General features: G+C 45.7%; 1 protein-coding gene across 3 annotated transcripts in view; it reads left to right on the top strand.

Moving 5' to 3' along the window:
• Positions 1-2,887: 2,887 nt before the first annotated feature.
• The window catches only part of LOC310636484 (uncharacterized protein), a 27,311-nt gene continuing 16,083 nt past the window's right edge, over positions 2,888-14,115 (top strand). The window contains exons 1-2 of one of the 3 annotated variants that reach the window (XM_083356376.1): positions 2,888-2,935; positions 11,658-12,743. In XM_083356376.1, the coding sequence (XP_083212502.1) occupies positions 11,976-12,743 (768 nt within the window). In that variant the 5' untranslated portion in view covers positions 2,888-2,935; positions 11,658-11,975. Of the gene's footprint in view, positions 2,936-4,896; positions 5,015-8,740; positions 9,200-11,657; positions 12,744-14,115 lie in introns of those variants that run through there. The other 2 variants (XM_083356374.1, XM_083356375.1) reach the window with 2 other exon arrangements.

Genomic DNA, 14,115 nt, shown 5'->3' on the forward strand with positions numbered 1-14,115 from the left:
CTTTCTTTTCTCTCTTCCTTCCTCCCCCTCTTCCCATCCCTTTCCCTCTTTTCTTCCCCCCTTTCTTTTCCTTCTCTTCCCTTCTTTCCTCCCTCCTCTTCCTCCCCTATCTTTCCTTCTCTTCTTCCCTGTCATTTTTTCCTTTCTTTTCTTCCCTCTCTCCTGCTCTCCTCTCCTCTTCCTCCTTCCCTTTCTTTTTTCTCACTTCCTCCCCCTCTTCCCATCCCTTTTCCTCTTCTCTTCCCCTTTTCCTTCTCTTCCATTCTTTCCTCCCTCCTCTTCCTCCCCTATCTTCCTTCTTTTTCTTCTCTTCTTCCCTATCTTCTCTTTTCCTTTCTTCTCTTCCCTCTTTCCTGCTCTCCTCTCCTCTTCCTCCTTCCCTTTCTTTTCTCTCACTTCCTCCCCCTCTTCCCATCCCTTTTCCTCTTCTCTTCCCCCCTTTCTTTTCCTTCCCTTCTTTCCTCCCTCTCTTCTGAACTGCATTACATCCACTAGGGCAGACATGTCAAACACAAGGCACCGGGGGCCGGATCCGGCCCGCAACGTGGTTTCATGTGGCCCGCGAAGCCATCCTGGAAACAGTGAGGGAACGGCCCCCTCTGCCTTGGCCCTGGCCGAGAGACCCTCCTTCTGCCAGAGACCCTCAGATCAGTCCCACTCCTGCCCAGGCCCTCATAGGCACCCTTGATGCGAATGATGTGGAGCTGGCCACACCCACCCAGTAGGCCATATGCACTTTAGCCACGCCCACCCAGTAGGCCACACCCACCCAGACCATACCCACCCGACCCCCTTGAGGGCAACCGCAATGCTGATGCGGCCCTCAATGAAATTAAGTTTGACACTCCTGCACTAGGGTATGGGTAGGCAACCTTGGCTCTTTTATGACTCGTGGACTTCAACTCCCAGAATTCCTGAGCATAGCACAGCTGGCTCAGGAATTCTGGGAGTTGAAGTCCACGAGCCATAAAAGAGCCAAGGTGGCCTACCCCTGCTCTAGGCCGCTTTATGACTTGTGGACTTCAACTCCCAGAATTCCTGAGCCAGCCATGCTGCGGGGAAAGGGAGAGGTTTGCAAGCTGAGCCAAGCTGGCTCAGGAATTCTGGGAGTTGAAGTCCACGAGCCATAAAAGAGCCAAGGTGGCCTACCCCTGCTCTAGGCCGCTTTATGACTTGTGGACTTCAACTCCCAGAATTCCTGAGCCAGCCATGCTGCGGGGAAAGGGAGAGGTTTGCAAGCTGAGCCAAGCTGGCTCAGGAATTCTGGGAGTTGAAGTCCATGAGTCATAAAAGAGCCAAGATTGCCTACCCCTGGCCTAGGCCACTTTATTACTCGTGGGCACTTCAACTCCCAGAATTCCTGAGCCGGCCATGCTGAGGGGAAAGGAAGAGGTTTCCAAGCTGAGCCATGCTGGCTCAGGAATTCTGGGAGTTGAAGTCCACGTGTCATAAAAGAGCCGAGGTTGCCTACCCCTGCACTAGGGATATGGTGCACTATCCAAAGGTAAGCAGTCTCCCCGGTTCGGCTTTCTGCAGCCAACGATGGACGTAGCTCGCAGCTAAAAAAATCATTCTTGAATCTTTTTTTTTGGGGGGGGGGGTTTAAAATGGCAGATTGGTATGACAGTTTTTCAAAACTGCCGAGTGGGGAAAATACCATCTCAGCGAGAACACGGAAGTGGGGCGTTGCAGTTACTGAAAGGAGCGCTTTGCACCTGAAAGCAGGACAAGAAGCAACGGATGGAAACTAGTCAAGGAGAGAAGCAACCTGGAACTAAGGAGAAACTTCCTGACAGTTAGAACAATTAACCAGTGGAACAACCTGCCTCCAGAAGCGGTGAATGCTCCAACACTGGAGGTTTTTAAGAAGAGACTGGACAGCCATTGGTCTGGAATGGTAGAGGGTTTCCTCCCTGAGCAGGGGGTTGGACTAGATGACCTCCAAGGTCCCTTCCAACTTTTATTATTATTATTATTATTATTATTATTATTATTATTATTATTATTATTATTATTATTATTAACAACAACAACAACAACAACAACAAAACAACAACAACAATAATAATAATAATAATAATAATAATAATAATAATAATAAAAGAAACCCAAACCTCCCGTTTAACGACGGGAGGTTGAGGCATTTATAATAATTCTTTTAATTGATTTTAAGTTTTGTAACTGTTGTATCTGTTTTTTTAAATAACCTTGTGAACCGCCCTGAGTCCTACGGGAGAAGGGCGGTATATAAATTAAATAAATAAATAAAATAGTATATAAATAAATTTTAAACAAGCGTGGCTGATCCGCTTTCTCAAGCTTAAGGTTGCCTCTGATGTGAGCTCTGGTTGCATATTAAAACTCCCATGAGGTTTAAAGTGTTTTGTTTTTTTTTTGTTTTTTTTTTGCGCTGAGATTTGCCTGAATTCGTACTGTAGCTTTAAGGCTTGTGCCTCAGCTTCCCTGACGGCAACGCGCGCCGTAAATAAAATAGTAAGCAAAAACAAAACAAAAAAAAACCAACCCCTGGAATTACAACGTCACAGATCAAAGAAAGGAGGCGAGACCGGAAGTCGCCTCCTCCTTTCCATTCCGCCATGTGCCTTGTCGCTCTGGGCCGCTCTAGGCATCGCGGTGCAGTTGGTTTGGTTAACCCTTGGAGCTCCGCTGCGGAGCTGTAAAGTGATCTTCGGCTGGCGGACTTTTCGCGCTTTGGAAAGAAAGCGCTTGTGTCTTTTTTTTTTTTTTTCCATCTGTGACTCTGAGCGAGTGCAGAGTACCTCCCCGGGAGAAGCCGCAGGCGCTCCGCGGGTTTGAACGAGCGGGAAGCGCCCAGGTGGGAGACTTCGGCTGCCAAAGAAGAAGAAGCATCGTGTCGAGGAATACTCTGCACATGTTCAAGGGTCCTGCCGTTGCTGCTTTCCCTGGATTCAGTGTGAGCAATGCAATTTCTGGCCCCGCCGAACGGAACGTTACTTAGGAGTGTGGAGCTGGGAGTTGCAATCCTGCTTAAATATTAGGAGTGCAATCTTGGATTGCAAATCTGAATTTCCCCTCCGCCCCAAATATTTTGGAGGGGGCAGAAGCGATTCTAGGCTGGATCGTTTGTTAATTGAGACTTGGGAGCCGGGGAAGCGAAGTTAAAAATGAACGAGTATAACAAGCATGAAATAATACAAAATTAAAAAAAAATGTGTTGAGGGATGAAGCCACACACCAGCCATGTGCTATGCGAGATGGGTGGTAAATAAAAGTAGTAGTAGTAGTAGTAGTAGTAGTAATAATAATAATAATAATAATAATAATAATAATAATAATAATAATAATAATAATAATAATAATAATAATAATATAATAATAATAATAATAATAATAATACCGTAAGTCCTTCGGGAGAAGGGCGGTATACAAATTTAATAAAATGAAATGAAAAATTAATAATAATAATAATAATAATAATAATAATAATAATAAACAACCTCAGCTATGGCCTACATTTTTCACAGATGTGGTACGAATAGCTCTGCAATGTGACTCTTGCAGTTCTTCGCTTAGGAATTCATCAAACATTGGGTTTCCTTAAATTGCCAAATGCGTTGGACTACAAATACCATCAGTCCCAAGGAGTGTGATCATTGGAAGGTAAATTTTAAAGGGTGCTGTAGTTGAATGAGCAACTTCTGAATTGGGTGCCTAATCTATATGGTCCACTTGGCTGAGTAGGAAGACTATCCCGTGTTTTTCAACCTTGGCAATTTTAAACTGTGCGGATTTCAATTCCCAGAATTCCCCAGCCTGCTTGGGGAATTCTAGGACTTCAGCTCCACATGGCGGAAAGTTGCCTAAATTGTGGGGGGGGGGGGGGAAACTGCTCTAGTCCAATACATCTGGAAAGATGCACCTAGGAGATTTTTTTTTAAAAAAAATAGAATACGACTGCATAGCTGCCATGCTTTGAATCTCTGCACACCACAGAGTATTCAGTTGCACCGGTGAAAAGAAAAAAAGGACTTAAGGGTAAGATAGCATATTTTTGAGGGGCTGCCACAAAGAAGGGGGGGAGTGTCAATCTATTTTCCAGAAGGCAAGGCAAGGAACAACGGATGGAAAGTAATCAAGGAGAGAAGCAACCTGGAATTAAGGAGAAACTTCCTAACAGCGAGAACAATCAACCAGTGGAATGGCTGGTTGGGTGCTCCATCAGTGGAGGCTTTCAAGAAGAGGCATTTGTTTGGTATGGTATATAGGTTCTCCTGCTTGAGCAGTGGGTTGGACTAGAAGACCTCCAAGGTCCCTTCCAACTCTGGTATTTAAATCTCAATGAGCACCTAATGCAATCCAAAAATTACTATGAAGTGTCAGGCAAAAGAGTTGCTGGCTGGAGAGCTTGAAGTAAAGGATACAGCAGTTCAGTTGAAAGCGCTAACACTCTTGAGAAGCAAGCCAGTCTTGTTACAGCTTCGCTGGCCAAGGAATTCTGGGAGATGAAGTCCACGTGTCTTAAAGGTTGGGAACCCCTGAATTAGAAGGAGGTGCAGTGTTCCTACTGGATGCCGATCCCTCGGAGAGATGCTTGGGAAATTATAAGCTCTTCTCTTTGATTGTCCAGGGAATCCTCTTCTCTAGCTGTGCTAGAAATCCCAGGAGCCTTAATTGCGCAGGTCTCTATTGTGTAATTGTCCTTGTGTAATTGTCCCTCTCTTCAAAGAAAAGGACCCCATCAAAATGTTCTCCGTGTGCATCTCAACAGGAGACCACGGGACTCCCCTCCCTTGGCGCTCACTCCAGGAGCTGTAGGAAAGCACACTAAAGGGTTACACCACAGCCACTCCTACTTCCTAGGGAGGCTGGAGTAACCTTGGGGCTGGAGGATGGGTTTGTATAAAATTCGGCAAGGCCTCTTCCTGCGCGCCCAACCGCCCTGCCTTGTAGGAAACTTATCAGACCAACAAGAGACAACAGACACATCTACGCCACGGGTCTCATAGATTGTGGGAAGAAGCGTAATGCGCAGGTGAGAATCACGCTGTGGGCAAAACTGGGACTTCAAGGTTTTTGCAGAGTCTGGTCTCGCTCACCTGTGGTCCTTGCACTCTCTTCTCTTTTGTGCGTTGCTTAGATACATTTTCAGTTTGCCGTCTGTATCCCGGCAGCTTGAGTTTCTCTCCCGGGTACCTTTTATTTTTCCCCGTTTCCTCCTTGATTCCACGGCTTTTTTTAAAAGCAGAATTTTCTTCCTGCCGTAGTAGGCTGAGATGCTTATAGAAAAGTTATAGAGTTATCTCCTTGCAGCTATGAATTTGGATGCCGGGGTGCTCTCAGACGGCAAGGCAAGGGCAGCCACGGGTGTGAAGATCCCAGCAAGAGAATCTTGAAAGACTTTTTTTGGGTAACTTCCCCTCCTTATTTGACACCTCAGTTGCAGTGCGGTAAGCTAATGCAGGCTTCAGAATTTGTTCCTAGCGCGGAAGAGCAGATCTTTCAAGTTAACACCCAAATGAATCAACAAGAAGCAGCCTTGGTGGAGCAGTGGGCTAATGCCTCCTTAAGTAACACCAGCTGCCTGCAATTAGTGCAGGTTCGAGTCCCACCAGGCTCAAGGTTGACTCAGCCTTCCATGCTTCCCAGGTAGGTAAAATGAGGACCCAGATTGTTGGGGGCAATTAAGCTGACTTTGTAATAATGCCTCTTGGGGTGTGTGTGAAAGCCCTAATAAGCAGGCATATACATAGAATGAAGGCTACTGCTAAGCTTGTAAGCCGCCCTGAGTCTTCGGAGAAGGGCAGGATATAAATGGAATTAAAATAAATTAAATAAATAAATAAGAAAAAGAATGGCATTTACAGGCTGTATCAAAAGTGGTGTGGTTTGCTGACGAGGTGAAGTTTGCCAGGATGTGCTGGAGTTGAGGTACCTAAAACGTTATGTTTTTAAGATTTTCAATTTCAATCCCAATAGAGCTGGAAGGGACCTTGGAGGTCTTCTAGTCCAACCCGCTGCTGAAGGGGTGGGCCGCGGTGGCGAACCTATGGCACGTGTGCCACAGGTGGCACGCAGAGCTCTCTCTGTTGGCACAAGTGCCGTCACCCCAGTCCTAGGCCTTCCGCTGGCTTTTATAAAACCTTTTCGCTTTAGGCCTCCGTCGCCGTGGGCAAAAAAAAAATTATAATAATGGCCATTTTATTATTTATTTACTATTTAAATTTATATACCGCCCTATTCCCGTAGGACTCAGGGCGGTTTGCAGGGAAAATTAAAATACATAGTATACAAAATTAAAATCAATTAAAACTAGTAATTAAATTACAGTCCCTGAAGTTAAACTACGGTAAAACCCAATTAAATTAAATTAAATTAAAACCCCTCAGTCTGGGCCAAACAGCTCGAAGAACCAGGTTTTCAAGTCCCGGTGAAATGAGCGAAGGTCGGGGGCAGTCCTGAGTTCCGTGGGAAGTTGGTTCCATAGGGCCGCCACGCCCATAGAGAACGCCCTTCCCGCTCTATGAGTTCATGGTGAGGTAATCCTAACCTTAAGTGGAATTTCCCTCCAATGGGATTTTTCCGTGTATTTTACCAGGAAACATAGATAGGGCATGCTAGAAAAGTCAGTGTCCTCCTAATCATACTCAAGAACTCTGAAGTTTTGGGCGATGTCCATTTTGTTCTCTGAGTTCATGGTGAGGTAATCCTAAGTGGAATTTTCCTCTAGTGGGATTTTCCCATGTATTTTACTAGGAAGCATAGATAGGGCAAGCTAGAAACGTCAGTGCCCTCCTCACCAGACCCAAGTATTCCGAATTTGTTGGTGATGTCCATTTTGCTCTATGAGTTCATGGTGACCTAACCCTAACCCTAAGTGGAATTTCCCTCCAATGGGATTTTCCCATGTTCTTTACCAGGAAACATAGTTAGGGCAGCCTAGAAAAGTCAGTGCCCTCCTAACCATACCCAAGTATTCTGAATTTGCCTCCAGAAGTGGTGAATGCTTCAACACTGGAAGTTTTTAAGAAGAGACTGGACAGCCATTTGCCTGAAATGGTATAGGGTTTCCTGCCTGAGCAGGGGGTTGGACTAGATGACCTCCAAGGTCCCTTCCAACTTATGATGATGATGATGATCCGGCGTCAACTTCCCTCCGCCCAGTACGCTCCCACAGAGAGGGCCTCCTCAGGGTGCCGCCGGTCAAAGAATGCCGACTGGTGGCCCCCAGGGGGAGAGCGTTCTCTGTGGGTGCACCGGACTTATGGAACCATCTTCCGGTAGAGCTCCGGATGGCGCCCGACCTCCGCTCCTTCCGGCGCGACCTTAAAACCCATCTCTTTAAGGAAGCGGGCCTGGCCTGATGGGATGGGGTGGGTTTGTTATTATGACTTTAATTTTAAATTTGTACTATTTGTACTATGGGCATTGTTTAATCATGTTTTAATAATTTTAACTTTTGTATTTGTCTTTTACGTATTGCCCTGTTAACCGCCCTGAGTCTCTTGAGAGAAGGGCGGTATATAAATTAAATAAATAAATAAATAAATAAATAAAATGATGATGTCCATTTTCCCAAGTTCTTTACCAGGAAACATAGTTAGGGCAACCTAGAAAAGTCAGTGCCCTCCTAACCATACCCAAGTATTCTGAATTTGTTGGTGATGTCCATTTTGCTCTATGAGTTCATGGTGACCTAACCCTAACCCTAAGTGGAATTTTCCTCTTAATGGGATTTTCCCATGTATTTTACCAGGAAACATAGATAGGGCAAGCTAGAAAAGTAAGTGCCTTCCTAACCATACCCAAGTATTCCAAATTTGCTGGCGATGTCCATTTGCTCTATGAGTACATGGTGACCTAACCCTAAGTATAATTTCACTCTAATGGGATTTTCCCATGTACTTTACCAGGAAACATAGTTAGGGCAGCCTAGAAAAGTCAGTGTCCTCCTGACGATATCCAAGTATTCTGAATTTGTTGGTGATGTCCATTTTGCTCTATGAGTTCATGGTGACCTAACCCTAACCCTAAGTGGAATTTTCCTCTAATGGGATTTTCCCATGTATTTTACCAGGAAACATAGATAGGGCAAGCTAGAAAAGTAAGTGCCTTCCTAACCATACCCAAGTATTCCAAATTTGCTGGCGATGTCCATTTACTCTATGAGTACATGGTGACCTAACCCTAAGTATAATTTCACTCTAATGGGATTTTCCCATGTACTTTACCAGGAAACATAGTTAGGGCAGCCTAGAAAAGTCAGTGTCCTCCTGACGATATCCAAGTATTCTGAATTTGTTGGTGATGTCCATTTTGCTCTATGAGTTCATGGTGACCTAACCCTAACCCTAAGTGGAATTTTCCTCTAATGGGATTTTCCCATGTATTTTACCAGGAAACATACTAGATAACCCTAAGTCCATGGTGGCGAACCTATGGGATGCGTGCCACCTGTGGCCTCTCTGTGGGCACACGCCCCATCACCTCAGTCCTAGGCCTTCAGCTGGCTTTTATAAAACCTTTTCGCTTTAGGCCTCCGACCGCTGTGTGCAAAAAAAAGAAAAGGTTCAATCAATCTATTTCAACTTTTCACAGGGGAAAAAAAGATATCGCAAAGTTGGAATTAATTGACTGAACTTTTTAGTCCCACCCAGTCTGCCCTTACCCCCGCAGCCATGCCCAGCCAGTGGGCCACACCCACCCAATGGGCCACGCCCACCCAATGGGCCACGCCCACCTGGCACTCGACAATACATAAGTGGGTTTTGGGTCGCAGTTTGGGCAGTCGGTCTCTAGACCCTGATTTATGTGTTTAGAAATGGTGCAGTCAACTTTTTCTCCCATTAGAAAGAATCCCAATGTGGAGTAAAATCTATTTTTAAAAAACGTTAGCCATTTACACAGGATGCTGTAAACCTCTAAAAATAACTTTAAGGTCTTAAGTAGTTTTTTTTTAAAAAAACTTTATAAAGGGACCAAAATCTTGCCAGGTGATACATCTTAAATCAAAGGGCCTGAACAGGAAGGATTATATCTTGGTTCTCAGATGTTTAAATTGTTCAACTTAGACCGGCGCAACTGGAATTTAAAAGAACTATTCCTTTCTTTGATCTAACCTACCCTGCAGGGTTGATTTGGCGAAAAGCAGCTGAGAAAGGGACACATTATTGCTTATCTTGAAATTCTGGAGCAAGGGAGAGGATAGAGAGGCAACGAGGTCATTCTTGTAAATATTTTCAGGTTAACCTTTTACATCCCTTGGTTCATTTACTTGGCAGTGAATCCCATTTAATTTGTTGTTGGGAAGGTAGATGCCTAGAGCAGGGCTTTTCAACCTTTTCACCCATTGTACCACTTTTAGGATATGGCAACATCCGAGTACCGCCAGTCGCCTAGCAAAGTGTCAAAAACTTGATGACCAAAAAAAAAAAGGAAAAAAGTGATGAAGTACAGGTAGTCCTCGACTTACAACTGTTCGCTTAGTGACTGTTCGAAGTTACAATGGCACTGAAAAAAGTGCCCCCCAAGCCACAGCCGAGCAAGACACCTGCCTGCCCGCCCGGTGGCGCTCTTCCTCCTGTCCGAGGTTTTCATTGTTGTGAGCATTTCTGTTGAGGATTGGCAGCGGGGGTGGGGGGTGGGGGTGTTTGGTTTTTATCTCCCCCCCCCCCGGGTGGTTGCAGCAGGTTTTGGTCACTTCACATGACCCTGGGACACTGTGACCGTCATAAATATGAATCAGTTGCCAAGCATCTGAGTGTAATTCACAAGACCCTGGAGATGCTGCAACATTCCAGCTGATCGGCGCTTCTTCTGGGCTCAGCAGAAGCACCGGGATTAGCGCCGAGCTCCAGCTGGAGTTTGGCACTGATCCTGGTGCTTCTGCTGAGCCCTGACAGCCCTGCAGCTCCAGCCATCTCTTGGTTAGGCTTGTGCGGTGCTGCCTCTGGTTCAGCTCATTCCCCCCCCCCTACCACTTTTCTAGGATGGTCGCGTACCACCTGCCAGCTGCCAATGCACCACAGGTGGTATCTGTACCACTGGTTGAAAAGCCCTGGCCTATATTACACCAGAAAGGTAGAGTCCTTTCCTAAGATGGGGGGTGAAGTAGGTTCTGACACGTGGACTTCAACTCCCAGAATTCTTCAGCCAGCACGGCTCAGCTTGGAAACCTCTCCCTTTCCCCTCAGCATGGCCAGCTCAGGAATTCTGGGAGTTGAAGTCCACGAGTCATAAAGCGGCCTAGGCCAGGGGTAGGCAACCTTGGCTCTTTTATGACTCGTGGACTTCAACTCCCAGAATTCATGAGCCAGCATGGCTCAGCTTGGAAACCTCTCCCTTTCCCCTCAGCATGGCCAGCTCAGGAATTCTGGGAGTTGAAGTCCACGAGTCATAAAGCGGCCTAGGCCAGGGGTAGGCAATCTTGGCTCTTTTATGACTCGTGGACTTCAACTCCCAGAATTCCTGAGCCAGCATGGCTCAGCTTGGAAACCTCTCCCTTTCCCCTCAGCATGGCTGGCTCAGGAATTCTGGGAGTTGAAGTCCACGAGTCATAAAGCGGCCTAGGCCAGGGGTAGGCAACCTTGGCTCTTTTATGACTCGTGAACTTCAACTCCCAGAATTCCTGAGCCAGCATGGCTCAGCTTGGAAACCTCTCCCTTTCCCCTCAGCATGGCTGGCTCAGGAATTCTGGGAGTTGAAGTCCACGAGTCATAAAGCGGCCTAGGCCAGGGGTAGGCAACCTTGGCTCTTTTATGACTCGTGAACTTCAACTCCCAGAATTCCTGAGCCAGCATGGCTCAGCTTGGAAACCTCTCCCTTTCCCCTCAGCATGGCTGACTCAGGAATTCTGGGAGTTGAAGTCCATGGTCATAAAAGAGCCAAGGTGGCCTACCGCTGCACTACAAGGGTAGTTCTTTCCATAAGATTTTTGCAGTCAGATAACAAGAGAAAAACAGAAGGAAAGTGAACCATTTGTTTACTGACTGTTAGAAATCACAAGAGTATTGGAAAAAGCGACTTACGACCGTTTTTTCAAACTTATGACCATTGCAGCACCACCCCCCCATGGTCATGTAATCAAAATGTGGGTGCTTGGCAACTGACTCATATTTATGACGGTCACAGTGTCCGGGGGACGCTGTGATCCCCTTTTGATCAATGGGGAAGTCAATGGGGAAGCCAGATTCCCTTAACCACTGTGTTACTCGATTTAACAGCTGCACTGATTCATCCACTTGAACGGCTGTGGCAAGGAAGGTCATAAAACGAGGCAAAAACTCACTCAGCAACTGTCTTGTTTAGCAGCGGAAACTTTGGGCTCAATTGTGGTCACAAGTCGAGGACGGCCTTAAAATGCCCCTTTAAGCCAGGCAGCCACACCATTTTTCTTTTTTTTAAAAAAAAAAAACCCGAATAAATAAACGATGGTGGTTGAAGACAAAAGCAATCTAACATCAGGTTGTAGAATAATAGGCGGATTAGAAGCTGGTGAGATTGTCTCAAAAAATATGCGCGCTGTTGAATCTTCCTGAACTCAGAAAAAAGTAGTGCCATGGTTCACTCGGCTCACGTGAGGTGGGCGGCTAGATAAATGTGATTAATTTTGTATTTAAAATATCGGGGGGTGATCAGAGTTTATATTCCAACATTTTAAACTACGGTTTCTCTTCTAGAATCAGCTGTCCGTCACCTTTCGTCAAGGAAGAACAGTCTCTATGCTGATCTTGAGTGATTTTTTTTGTCTGTGTGTCTGACTGAAATTTTCCAAAGCTTGTGGGCCTCGCCAGAAGATCCATCCAGTTCATCCTTTGTAATCATTTACCTTTATTTTTAAAGTTATCTTTCAAAGAGGAGGCTACAGCTGTCCGGGGAGCTTATTTGGCTTGGAAATCCTCGTCATTGCAGCTTTGAAAAGCTCCCATCGGCCTCGCACGCGGACCTTTCCTCCACTCTATGTGGACGTTGCCTTGTGTGAAACGTTAGCCACAAAGATGGCTACTGAACTGAGGGCTGGGGGAGCCACCCTCCTCTCCTTCCAGAATGTTCTGGGCCACGGCGTGAACCCTACAAGGAAGCCCGAGGAGGAAGCCCAAGTGAGGGCCCTAGAAGCTGATGGGGAACGGACGGTCCCTCGGGTCATTCAGGTTGGGACCATAGGAGAGTTCCTGGGCTGGATGGCTCCCCAAGAGGTGATCCACGGATCAGAGGAGGGCTTGGCCCAACGCTGGGAAACCCAGTGGCAGGAAGTCTTGAAGGCGATCCAGCCTTTACCTTCCGGGTTTGGGCCTCAACACCAATTCAGACCTTTCCCCTGGGACTCCTACGAGTCTGTGGCCAACATCAGCCAGTGGTCGAATGGGGAAGGTGTCCCCCAGTTCTTGGTGGTCAACAACGGTGACTTTTCCCCTCCGATCTTTTATGGTCCAGAGGCTGAAGAAAACAGGCCGGTGAAGGACGTGGGTGTGGACGAAGAGGCTCTCTTGACCGAAGCTAAGCGCCAACGCTTTAGGCAGTACGTTTACCAGGAAGCTGAAGGACCTCAAGAGGTTTGCAAGAGACTCCGGGAATGTTGCTGCCAGTGGCTGATGCCAGAGAAGCACTCCAAAGAGCAGATCCTGGAGCAGGTGATCTTGGAGCAGTTCCTGGCCGTCCTACCTCCAGAGATGCAGGGCTGGGTCAGGGACCGTTGTCCTCAAGCTTGTTCCCAGGCGGTGGGCCTCGCCGAAGAGTTCCTCAGGAGCCAGGAACAAGAGATTAAGGTAATCTGTCTCTCTAGTGTGGGAGATTAGAACCGGCATCAAATGGTTTTTCAAAAGGTTTGTTTGTTTGTATGTTTGTTTACCGGCATCAAATGGTTTTTCAAAAGGTTGATTGATTGATTGATTGATTGTGTAAGCCGGCTTTCATTCAGAAATTTATCTCCTCCCATTCTGTCTCTCTAGTGTGGGAGATTAGAACCGGCATCAAATGGTTTTTCAAAAGGTTTGTTTGTTTGTATGTTTGTTTACCGGCATCAAATGGTTTTTCAAAAGGTTGATTGATTGATTGATTGATTGATTGTGTAAGCCGGCTTTCATTCAGAAATTTATCTCCTCCCATTCTGTCTCTCTAGTGTGGGAGATTAGAACCGGCATCAAATGGTTTTTCAAAAGGTTTGTTTGTTTGTATGTTTGTTTACCGGCATCAAATGGTTTTTCAAAAGGTTGATTGATTGATTGATTGATTGATTGTGTAAGCCGGCTTTCATTCAGAAATTTATCTCCTCCCATTCTGTCTCTCTAGTGTGGGAGATTAGAACCGGCATCAAATGGTTTTTCAAAAGGTTTGTTTGTTTGTATGTTTGTTTACCGGCATCAAATGGTTTTTCAAAAGGTTGATTGATTGATTGATTGATTGTGTAAGCCGGCTTTCATTCAGAAATTTATCTCCTCCCATTCTGTCCCTCTAGTGTGGGAGATTAGAACCGGCATCAAATGGTTTTTCAAAAGGTTTGTTTGTTTGTATGTTTGTTTACCGGCATCAAATGGTTTTTCAAAAGGTTGATTGATTGATTGATTGATTGTGTAAGCCGGCTTTCATTCAGAAATTTATCTCCTCCCATTCTGTCCCTCTAGTGTGGGAGATTAGAACCGGCATCAAATGGTTTTTCAAAAGGTTTGTTTGTTTGTATGTTTGTTTACCGGCATCAAATGGTTTTTCAAAAGGTTGATTGATTGATTGATTGATTGTGTAAGCCGGCTTTCATTCAGAAATTTATCTCCTCCCATTCTGTCCCTCTAGTGTGGGAGATTAGAACCGGCATCAAATGGTTTTTCAAAAGGTTTGTTTGTTTGTATGTTTGTTTACCGGCATCAAATGGTTTTTCAAAAGGTTGATTGATTGATTGATTGATTGTGTAAGCCGGCTTTCATTCAGAAATTTATCTCCTCCCATTCTGTCCCTCTAGTGTGGGAGATTAGAACCGGCATCAAATGGTTTTTCAAAAGGTTTGTTTGTTTGTATGTTTGTTTACCGGCATCAAATGGTTTTTCAAAAGGTTGATTGATTGATTGATTGATTGTGTAAGCCGGCTTTCATTCAGAAATTTATCTCCTCCCATTCTGTCTCTCTAGTGTGGGAGATTAGAACCGG

Source organism: Vipera ursinii (genome assembly GCF_947247035.1).
Source record: "Vipera ursinii genome assembly, chromosome: 2".
Taxonomy (NCBI): domain Eukaryota; kingdom Metazoa; phylum Chordata; class Lepidosauria; order Squamata; family Viperidae; genus Vipera; species Vipera ursinii.